The sequence below is a fragment of the Mesoplodon mirus genome, assembly GCF_964341445.2.
Source record: "Mesoplodon mirus genome assembly, chromosome: 4".
In the NCBI taxonomy this organism is placed as follows: domain Eukaryota; kingdom Metazoa; phylum Chordata; class Mammalia; order Artiodactyla; family Ziphiidae; genus Mesoplodon; species Mesoplodon mirus.
Genome location: NC_138979.1, coordinates 12,615,791 through 12,628,032, shown reverse-complemented (window position 1 = coordinate 12,628,032; position 12,242 = coordinate 12,615,791). Strand labels below are relative to the sequence as shown.

Below are 12,242 nucleotides of genomic sequence, written 5' to 3'. Positions count from 1 at the left end.
ACAAAGAAATCATATTAAAAGCAGCAAGGGAAAAACAACAAATAACACACAAGGGAATCCCCATCAGGTTAACAGCTGATCTCTCAGCAGAAACTCTACAAGCCAGAAGGGAGTGGCAGGACATAATTAAAGTGATGAAGGAGAGAAAACTTCAACCAAGATTACTCTGCCCAGCAAGGATCTCATTCAGATTTGATGGAGAAATTAAAACCTTTACAGACAAGCAAAAGCTGAGAGAGTTCAGCACTACCAAACCAGCTTTACAACAAATGCTAAAGGAACTTCTCTAGGTAAGAAACACAAGAGAAGGAAAAGACCTACAATAACGAACCCAAAACAATTAAGGAAATGGGAATAGGAACATACATATCAATAATTACCTTAAATGTAAATGGACTAAATGCTCCCAACCAAAAGATACATATTGGCTGAATGGATACAGAAACAAGACCCATATATATGCTGTCTACAAGAGACCCACTTCAGACCTAGAGACACATACAGATTGAAAGTAAGGGGATGGAAAAAGATATTCCATGCAAATGGAAATCAAAAGAAAGCTGGAGTAGCAATTCTTATATCAGACAAAATAGACTTTAAAATAAAGACTAATAGAAGAGGCAAAGAAGGACACTACATAATGATCAAGGGATCGATCCAAGAAGAAGATATAACAATTGTAAATATTTATGCACCCAACATAGGAGCACCTCAATACATAAGGCAAATACTAACAGCCATAAAAGGGGAAATCGACAGTAACACACTCATAGTAGGGGACTTCAACACCCCACTTTCACCAATGGACAGATCATCCAAAATGAAAATAAATAAGGAAACACAAGCTTTAAATGATACATTAAACAAGATCGACTTAATTGATATTTATAGGACATTCCATCCAAAAACAACAGAATACACATTTTTCTCAAGTGCTCATGGAACATTCTCCAGGATAGATCATATCTTGGGTCACAAATCAAGCCTTGGTAAATTTAAGAAAATTGAAATTGTATCAAGTATCTTTTCCGACCACAGTGCTATGAGACTAGACATCAATTACAGGAAGAGATCTGTAAAAAATACAAACACATGGAGGCTAAACAATACACTACTCAATAACGAAGTGATCATTGAAAAAATCAAAGAAGAAATTAAAAAATACCTAGAAACAAATGACAATGGAGACACGACCACCCAAAACCTATGGGACGCAGCAAAAGCAGTTCTAAGGGGGAAGTTTATAGCAATACAATCCCACCTTAAGAAACAGGAAACATCTCGAGTAAACAACCTGACCCTGCACCTAAAGCAATTAGAGAAAGAAGAACAAAAGCATCCCAAAGTTAGCAGAAGGAAAGAAATCATAAAAATCAGATCAGAAATAAATGAAAAAGAAATGAAGGAAACGATAGCAAAGATCAATAAAACTAAAAGCTGGTTCTTTGAGAAGATAAACAAAATTGATAAACCATTAGCCAGACTCAACAAGAAAAAAAGAGAGAAGACTCAAATCAATAGAATTAGAAATGAAAAAGGAGAAGTAACAACTGACACTGCAGAAATACAAAAGATGAGAGATTACTACAAGCAACTCTATGCCAATAAAATGGACAACCTGGAAGAAATGGACAAATTCTTAGAAATGCACAACCTGCCAAGACTGAATCAGGAAGAAATAGAAAATATGAATAGACCAATCACAAGCACTGAAATTGAAACTGTGATTAAAAATCTTCCAACAAACAAAAGCCCAGGACTAGATGGATTCACAGGCGAATTCTATCAAGCATTTAGAGAAGAGCTAACACCTATCCTTCTCAAACTCTTCCAAAATATAGCAGAGGAAGGAACACTCCCAAACTCATTCTACGAGGCCACCATCACCTTGATACCAAAACAAGGCAAGGATGTCACAAAGAAAGAAAACTACAGGCCAATATCACTGATGAACATAGATGCAAAAATCCTCAACAAAATACTAGCAAACAGAATCCAACAGCACATTAAAAGGATCATACACCATGATCAAGTGGGGTTTATTCCAGGAATGCAAGGATTCTTCAATATATGCAAATCAATCAACGTGATACACCATATTAACAAATTGAAGGGGAAAAACCATATGATAATCTCCATAGATGCAGAGAAAGCTTTCGACAAAATTCAACACCCATTTATGATAAAAACCCTGCAGAAAGTAGGCATAGAGGGAACTTTCCTCAACATAATAAAGGCCATATATGACAAACCCACAGCCAACATCGTCCTCAATGGTGAAAAACTGAAACCATTTCCACTAAGATCAGAAACAAGACAAGGCTGCCCACTCTCACCACTCTTATTCAACATAGTTTTGGAAGTTTTAGCCACAGCAATCAGAGAAGAAAAGGAAATAAAAGGAATCCAAATTGGAAAAGAAGAAGTAAAGCTGTCACTGTTTGCAGATGACATGATACTATACATAGAGAATCCTAAAGATGCTACCAGAAAACTACTAGAGCTAATCAATGAATTTGGTAAAGTAGCAGGATACAAAATTAATGCACAGAAATCTCTGGCATTCCTGTACACTAATGATGAAAAATCTGAAAGTGAAATCAAGAAAACACTCCCATTTACCATTGCAACAAAAAGAATAAAATATCTAGGAATAAACCTACCTAAGGAGACAAAAGACCTGTATGCAGAAAATTATAAGACACTGATGAAAGAAATTAAAGATGATACAAATAGATGGAGAGATATACCATGCTCCTGGATTGGAAGAATCAATATTGTGAAAATGACTCTACTACCCAAAGCAATCTACAGATTCAATGCAATCCCTATCAAACTACCATTGGCATTTTTCACAGAACTAGAACAAAAAATTTCAAAATTTGTTTGGAAAAACAAAAGACCCCGAATAGCCAAAGCAATCTTGAGAACGAAAAACAGAGCTGGAGGAATCAGGCTCCCTGACTTCAGACTATACTACAAAGCTACAGTAATCAAGACAGTGTGGTACTGGCACAAAAACAGAAAGATAGATCAATGGAACAGGATAGAAAGCCCAGAGATAAACCCACGCACATATGGTCAACTTATCTTTGATAAAGGAGGCAGGAATGTACAGTGGAGAAAGGACAGCCTCTTCAATAAGTGGTGCTGGGAAAACTGGACAGGGACGTGTAAAAGTATGAGATTAGATCCTTCCCTAACACCATACACAAAAATAAGCTCAAAATGGATTAAAGACCTAAATGTAAGGCCAGACACTATCAAACTCTTAGAGGAAAACATAGGCAGAACACTCTATGACATAAATCACAGCAAGATCCTTTTGGACCCACCTCCCAGAGAAATGGAAATAAAAACAAAGATTAACAAATGGGACCTAATGAAACTTCAAAGCTTTTACACAGCAAAGGAAACCATAAACAAGACCAAAAGACAACCCTCAGAATGGGAGAAAATATTTGCAAATGAAGCAACTGACAAAGGATTAATCTCCAAAATTTATAAACAGCTCATGCAGCTCAATAGCAAAAAAACAAACAACCCAATCCAAAAATGGGCAGAAGACTTAAACAGGCATTTCTCCAAAGAAGATATATAGATTGCCAACAAACACATGAAAGAATGCTCAACATCATTAATCATTAGAGAAATGCAAATCAAAACTACAATGAGATATCATCTCACACCAGTCAGAATGGCCATCATCAAGAAATCTAGAAACAATAAATGCTGGAGAGGGTGTGGAAAAAAGGGAACACTCTTGCACTGCTGGTGGGAATGTGAATGGGTACAGCCACTATGGAGAACAGTATGGAGGTTCCTTAAAAAACTAAAAATAGAACTACCATGTGACCCAGCAATTCCACTACTAGGCATATACCCTGAGAAAACCATAATTCAAAAAGAGACATGTACCAAAATGTTCATTGCAGCTCTATTCACAATAGCCCGGAGATGGAAACAACCTAAGTGTCCATCATCGGATGAATGGATAAAGAAGATGTGGCACATATATACAATGGAATATTACTCAGCCATAAAAAGAAACGAAACTGAGCTATTTGTAATGAGGTGGATAGACCTAGAGTCTGTCATACAGAGTGAAGAAAGTCAGAAAGAGAAAGACAAATACCATATGCTAACACATATATATGGAATTTAAGAAAAAAAAATGTCATGAAGAACCTAGGGGTAAAACAGGAATAAAGACACAGACCTACGTGAGAATGGACTTGAGGATATGGGGAGGGGGAAGGGTAAGCTGTGACAAAGCGAAAGAGAGGCATGGACATATATACAGTACCAAACGTAAGGTAGATAGATAGTGGGAAGCAGCCGCATAGCACAGGGAGATCAGCTCAGTGCTTTGTGACCGCCTGGAGGGGTGGGATAGGGAGGGTGGGAGGGAGGGAGACGCAAGAGGGAAGGGATGTGGGAACAGATGTATATGTATGACTGATTCACTTTGTTATAAAGCAGAAACTAATTAAAAAAATCTAAAAAAAAAAAGAGAGTCTGTCCATCCTGTCTATGATTTAAATTTGAAACACTGAGATCAGGAATAAAACAGTTTTGAATTAGTTTTTCTTTGAAGTGACTTTGACTACTCTTTTTTTGTTGTTTTTTTTTTTGACTTTGACTACTCTTCTTTTTTAGGTCAGTTATTTTGCAACTCTTGAAAGAGGTATGTGAGGGCATTTCATATTAGTTAATATATACAGAAAAATGCAAGGCTCCCAATTTCCTTAAAAGACGATTAGTCGCATTTTTACAAATAGAATTTGTATATATCACCACACTATACCTGTTCCTGAGAATTAAGAATTTCTTTTCCCAGTTTTTGTTGATCTGATCTGATTCCTTCTTAACCCTGTAATAAATTTATAGGTGGTTAAATATCATATTAGCTGCAAATGAACAATTATGAATTACTATTACCAGTACCTCTCCAACTTCTTTTTCTCTTTCTCTAACTTAGCCTTTAACATTTCTATTTGCTCTTCCAAACCACGTTTCTCTTCTTCAATCTTTCAATAGAAAATACATCACAGAGTTAATTATACCGTAAATCTGAAAGTTTATTTCTATTAAATAGCATGCATATTCTAACTATCATCAAAAATTTGATGGAACAATGAGTTATATTTACTTGCAAATTCCCATAAACTGCAAGAATTTAAGATCCCATGCCTCCATTTCCTGTAAATGATTCACTTCAAAGCAGCCAGTGTGAGACAATATTACCAAGTAACCAAAATTTATCTTCATCACCCCTCCCCCCTACCATGTATCACTTTTTCTAAATCTCTTCATCATAGCAGCAGCTGCCCCCAGTTACTCTATTTCCTCTTTCTATCAAAACTGTTCTCAGGAAAGGATCTGACCAACTCAATCACATTAGAACTGTATGCCATTTCTCAGTATTGTTTCTACTTTACAAGGGGACAAAGTTTTGGCAAAGGAATGAAATCTGTAACAGTGGAATTGTAGGCATGTCATGAATGAGATTTCTTCGGGTGTGGCAGGGATGTACCCCAGAATCATACTAGAGAGGCAATCAGGTCCTCTGTCTCTTCATTAGACTGATTCTTGGTGTAGCTTTCAAAGTCATTGCTCCTCTCTAAGGACAGTCAGCATCAATATAAACCATATTTAAGTTAATAATAAGGGTCATATTAGTCATTATTATACCTTAGCCACTGATAGTCTCGCTTTTTCTCTATGCATTGCAGCAGGTATTCCATGTCTAACCTGGAAAGAAAATAAACCAAGGCAAGTATAACATTTCTAGTCAATGCATAAAGATGTGGTTTTTCTGCAGCTTAGAGAAAGGCAAATGAGACTAAAAATATGCCAACCCTAGTCCCATAGGGGTCTTGACTGCCTCATTTAATTTACAAGACTCAGTGTTTATACACTGCATTTGCAATTGGACAATTACATCCCATTAAAACCAACCTTCCCACTACTGTTTTTTTTTGTGTGTGTGTGGTACGCGGGCCTCTCACTGCTGCAGCCTCTCCCGCTGTGGAGCACAGGCTCCGGACACGCAGGCTCAGCGGCCATGGCTCACGGGCCCAGCCGCTCCACGGCACGTGGGATCCTCCCGGACCGGGCACGAACCCGCGTCCCCTGCATCGGCAGGCGGACTCCCAACCACTGCGCCACCAGGGAAGCCCTACTCTTTGTTTTTTAAATGCATTACTTTGTAATTATATATGGGTCAAATTTTACCATTACACTTTTTTTTTTAATGAAGTGGGCAGTTATTACCCAGTGAAGTCACAAGCTTAAAAAAAACCTTTTATTTTATTTTTCTCAACTATCTTTTGGATTAAGTCTAATGAATCCCAGTTATAGGTATAAAAACACTGCATTTCAAAATGGTTAAGTAAATCACATATTGCACTTTTTTGTTTTTTAGATTTTAATGCATTCGTTTGCTCATTTATTTAATAATAAATAAATAAACTTTTATTTTAAATGATAATTAAGACGAATTTTCACTACTATTCCTCTTGAATGATGCAGAGAGCAGATGGCAATGAGAAAATATACTGAATATAAAAACCTGCTTGGGGCCTCCCTGGTGGCGCAGTGGTTGAGAGTCCGCCTGCCGATGCAGGGGATACGGGTTCGTGCCCCGGTCTGGGAGGATCCTACGTGCCGCGGCGCGGCTGGTCGCGTGAGCCATGGCCGCTGAGCCTGCGCATCCGAAGCCTGTGCTCCGCAACGGGAGAGGCCACAACAGTGAGAGGCCCGCATACCGCAAAAAGAAAAAAAAAAAAAAAAAAAAAAAAAACCTGCTTGATTAGCTATTCTTATATTCCTCTACAGAACACAGACAGCAAAAGGTGCTTCTTATTACCACCACTACCTTCTCCAGTGGGTTCTGTGACCCAAAAGCTTTTGATCTGTTGCCCATCATGGGGGCAACAGATGGGGTGGGCTCTGCCACGCAGGGTCTGGAGCCAGGTCTTCAGAATAAAGTAAAAGGAACCCAGAGCTCCCTGGAGCAATCAGAAGTGAGGGCTGAGAAGAGCTAGAAAAGAAGAGAATGGCCAGGCAGGACCCCAAGGCTGGAGCTGCTAGTGTGTGGTGAAGCCACAAGTGCCCAGTGCCCAGGGGTGATGTCCAATATTCAATGTGAAATGGCATCTTGGTGATGCAGACTGTCCCTGTTACTCACCTTCTTCAACCTCGTCCAACTAAAGGTGTCCTGTGAGTGAGTGGTTTTAGTAGCAACCACAGAATTGGGTTGAATTCAGTGTCTGATTCAACAAAGTGTGAGCTGGGATGACACAGAGTGCAATGGGACTCAGAAATGGACTCGTTTCAGTGTAAGAAGGAGCCCAGACATAGCAACAACCACCAGAAGATGCCATGGGCGTCTGGAGAAACAAGTGGACACGTTTTCGGCTGCCACAAAGCACAGAATGTGGGTTTGAGCCAACTTTACTTATATCTGAAGGGGCAGAGAGAACCCAGCTGACATTAGCTGCCATGTAACAAAATTTGTAAGTAACAGCCATAAAAGTTATAAGTTTTTGAGTGCCTACTATGGGTCAGGCACGTCACACATATTACCATTTACTTCTATACACTAACCTATTGATTTCACCATCCCTGTCACTTTAGATTTTTAGTGATAGAGAATGCACACACATATTTTAAAAATAAACTGCAGATAGTATACGTGAACATAAAACTCTCACTTCCCAGAAGCCAAGGGTTTGGTTTTGTTTTAGTTTCTCTCGTCATTATCATTATAAATGAACAGTAGCCTTTATTGTTTGGACTCCCCACAAATAAAGATTAAGAATTCAGAGCATTCGAATTACCTTCCACCTTCTCTCTTCCCTCGCATGCCTGATTTTTTATTTGCAAATGTTTAGCTCTTACTGTGGTTGCCTTCATTATGACGTCAATATATGTAAACTTCTATATGGTGATCTACGAACTCCCTGCTGATAATTCCTGATTAGCCCCTGGCTGATAGGAGAATTTTCAGCACGGACTTAATCCTGAACTTGGACCCTAACCCACTGCTCTTACCTTAGTTCACTAAACTCTAACTCCTACTCCATCAGTCCCCTCAGTCCTGAGGAGCTTTCTGGTGGTCCTAGAACTACCCAGATTATTGTTCCCTTGGTTGTCTGCACACCTTCCTAGAGAAACCTACCACCTACAACCACCAGCATAGTGACTCAGTCTCCCCAAGGCCCATATGACAGGAAGTTAGCCAAAAACAAAGCCTGAGGCCTAGCAACACCTATTTAACAAAACAGCGGGAATCTTGGTTATCATTAGCCTCCCTTGGCTTCGAATACGTGGGGGTCACCCAAGTCATGGGAGGCATGCACTTTTGGGGCTCCCTCTACCTGTTTGCTCTCAAAGAGCACAATCCGCTTGAACTGCCTCTCTGACCAGGACGTGAGGAGTACACAGTGAATTCACTGCCACTTGGTTAACAGTAGACCAAGGAAATCATGGGAGTAAGAGCCCCAAGCTTTGGAGGGCACTTGCCCGTATGTTAACGGGAATAAACTAAACCAAATTTTAAAAACGAATCCACAGGAAGTTAGGAAAACAAACTGGCAAAACAAAATACGTTTCCACTTAGGAAGACATTTATATTTATTTATTTCACTCTATCTGAAGTCATATCAGTAATTTAAAGTTTATTAAAAAAAAAAAAGATTCTGGGACTTCCCTGGTGGCGCAGTGGTTAAGAATCTGCCTGCCAATGCAGGGGACACGGGTTCGATCACTGGTCCGGGAAGATCCTGCATGTCGCGGAGCAACTAAGCCCGTGTACCAAAACTACTGAGCCTGTGTTCTAGAGCCTGCGAGCCACAGCTACTGAACCCACGAGCCACAAATATTGAGCCTGCGTGCCACAACTACGGAAGACTAGAGCCCGTGCTCCGCAACAAGAGAAGCCACCACAATGAGAAGCCCACGCACCGCAACGAAGAGTAGCCTCCGCTCGTCACAACTAGAGAAAGCCCGCACACAGCAACGAAGACCCAACGTGGCCAAAAATAATAAATAAATAAAATAAAACTAAAAATTTAAAAAAGAAAAAAAGAGATTCTGTGTTTAAATTTGCATACAGTAAAAATTAGTTCCAATTTTCAAGGCTCCTTTTTCCTGACTCTCATATAATGATCAACTCTGTAATAACTAGAGATAAAACCATGCTAAACCATATCTTCTGTAAAGCAAATAATTATTCAATCTCTCCCAAAGACAATACTCTGACAATGACAAAGATAGCTTCTCTTTTCATTAAAAAAAAAAGCACCACATGTAGACTAGAGTGTTTGCTCTCCAGTTTGAGTTGAACTTTCAACTCCCGCTACAGCACGTTATATTCAATCCTGGCTCTGTCCACATTAAACTGTCATTTTGTTTTGCCAGCTGCTGGCGTTCCATTTTCTCTGGAATACATGTGCTGGTCTTTATGTGGCTACTTCATTGACAGGTGCAAACACTGGACTGCTAAACAGTAGATAGAGGTGAAAATGAGTGGTAATAGAAAAGGAGATAACTTCCTAAGTAGGAAAATGTAAATTAAATAATTACAAAGATAATCGAACATTGTGACTAGACATAATTCATTATAAATATTTCTCTTTTTTTGAATTTGTATATATATTTATAGCTAAAAATCTATAAAATTAAGAAATGTTTTATTTACAACAGAAATTTAAAAGTTTTGATCCTTAAATTTATTTCCCAGTTTAAGCACTTAAAACATGTTAAAAAAACACCCAACATTTAATAAATATAATCTAAATTTGGAATCAACAGCCAAGGTTTGTAATAACAGGAGTACAATTATGGTTATTAACTGTCATATGATCCACCAGATTCCTTATCATATCCTCTTTCTCCTTTTCTTGTCAATCAAAGACTCATCACATTCTTTCATTTCTCCCAATTTCCACAAACATCCCTCTTCTGAAACTTGGGCTGATCCTTCTGGGTTTAATGCCTCCTTGAGTCTCTCCTTTAAGCCATCAAATATATTTCTATCAAAACAATGTTTCTAACTCATGAAGAAAGATGATCTTCTGTCCCTAAAACGTCATTAATCTTTTTTTTTTTTTTTTCCGATACGCGGGCCTCTCACTGTTGTGGCCTCTCCCATTGCGGGGCACAGGCTCCAGACGTGCAGGCTCAGCGGCCATGGCTCGCGGGCCCAGCCTCTCCGTGGTATGTGGGATCTTCCCTGACCGGGGCACGAACCCGTGTCCCCTGCATTGGCAGGCAGACTCTCAACCACTGTGCCACCAGGGAAGCCCAAATGTCATTAATCTTGACTTCCATATTATCATTTTTTTTTCTGATTACCTTCTAAGCAAACAACTAATTTTGAATACCAGTAATGTGCCAGCGGGTGGTAGCTGGCATGGTGGTGGGTGGGGAGGGGAGAGTGATGCAACCATAGGAAGAGAGGAGAAGCGGCCTGTGTGCTTACAGTCTGGAAAGAAGAGACTTAAGAATTGAGAACACTGAGGATAGACTAGGAGGTTGTATGCAGTCAGGCACTGATCACTGTGTAAGCCAGAAGGCAAAACAGAACATTTACCTCCATATGTCACTGGTGAATTTTCTTCTAACAAAATTATTAGAATTCAATTTCAAAATTCTTTCAAAAATAGACAAGAGGGCTCCCCTGGTGGCGCAGTGGTTGAGAGTCCGCCTGCCGATGCAGGGGACACGGGTTGGATCCCCGGTCTGGGAAGATCCCACATGCAGAGCAACTAAGCCCGTGCACCACAGCTACTCAGCCTGCGCTCTAGAGCCCTTGAGCCACAACTACTGAGCTCATGTGCCACAACTACTGAAGCCCATGTGCCTAGAGCCCATGCTCCACAACGAGAGAAGCCACCACAATGAGAAGCCCGTGCACTGCAATGAAGAGTAGCCCCCGCTTACCACAACTAGAGAAGCCCATACGCAGCAATGAAGACCCAACACAGCCAAAAATAAATAAATTAAATAAATAAATTATAAAAAAATAAAGTGGCGAAAATGGTAAATATGTATTTGGCTCCCTCACAGGACGCAAATAATGTCACTCCCATACTAACAACAAGACAAATCCAGATACACCACAAAATCACAACTTTTCTTGAACTCATCTGAGAACTGAGGTCACAACCAGGTAACTGAATTCCAAAGAGGAGTGAGCCCCTCCAAGGAGAGAGGAGACACATGCACAGCCTCATCCACAGCAGAAGAAGCACCATGCCAGTTGCAACACAAGCAGGTAAGAAAAATGAGCTAAAATACAAAGTAGTGCGGAGCAAGTATGGGTTAGCAGAGCAGTCTGAAGTAGCTGGGAGCACGTGTTAAACGGTGAGTTCACACTCACTCACAGCTTTTGTCCCCATCCCCCACAAGATGCTCATGCGAAAAGCTGAGGGCAGAGCAGGGCAGGAGACTCGTGGATTGTGCAGGCTTGAAGAGAAGACTAGCTGCTGCTAAGAGAAAAGCACCTTCTATCCTAAGAAGCAAAAGTCTTAAGCCTCTGGGAGAGGGAAAGCAAACTCTCTGGCCAGTCAGACTCAAAGAAAGTGATCAGTGGAAAAGTGTCAGGCATCAAGCCCCATCCCCTTCTCTTAGGGCTTTGTTTCCTAGGAAGGAAAGTTTTGAACTGCTGGGGAGGGCAGCAAAGCCTCTCGCTCATAGGGCATAGGTGAAGGCATAGTATGGCAAGGGGGCAAATAAAGAAGATTTTTCCTCTTCTGGGTGAGGCGTCAGTAATTGTACGAGGCCTTAGTGGAGGCCTTAGTGTACTAATACCAAGTGGAGGTTTCCTATTGCAGAAGAAACAGGTATCTCCTGCCCAAGGTCAACTTCAGATACAAGGTGGAGGTAGACTGCCACAGGGAGGAGGGGCAGGAATCCTGAGAGAGCCCACCTCTGAGCCACAGGCACACAGCACTTCCCAAAGAGTAAGTTTGCTTTAGAACAACAGAGAACTCTTTCTGCCCTCACCTGTGAAGTACCAAGCAATAGCAGTCTATTACCAAGGAAGGCATAAGAGCATAGAGAGAGACTTACTCAGTGGCACAGGTGGATAGTTCTGCTGAAAGCTAAAGGTGGAGCAACACACAGAGAAAAGCACTCTGTTACCCTCATTCCCATTCTAAGCACACACCCACCGCAAGAATATCAAGGTTGTGGCCCACTAAAAGGAACCATAGCAACAACCAAACTCAATT

The 12,242-nt window shown here is 40.4% G+C and overlaps 1 protein-coding gene across 1 annotated transcript in view; it reads right to left on the bottom strand.

The window, feature by feature from the left end:
* The window catches only part of LOC309802829 (uncharacterized protein C10orf67, mitochondrial), a gene marked incomplete at its 5' end in the record, with an annotated part of 117,096 nt that overhangs the window by 24,551 nt on the left and 80,303 nt on the right, over nucleotides 1–12,242 (bottom strand). Inside the window, 3 exons of the mRNA XM_082618719.1 lie at nucleotides 4,808–4,873; nucleotides 4,948–5,030; nucleotides 5,695–5,754. Of these exons, the coding sequence (XP_082474845.1) occupies nucleotides 4,808–4,873; nucleotides 4,948–5,030; nucleotides 5,695–5,754 (209 nt within the window). The remainder of the gene's footprint in view (nucleotides 1–4,807; nucleotides 4,874–4,947; nucleotides 5,031–5,694; nucleotides 5,755–12,242) is intronic.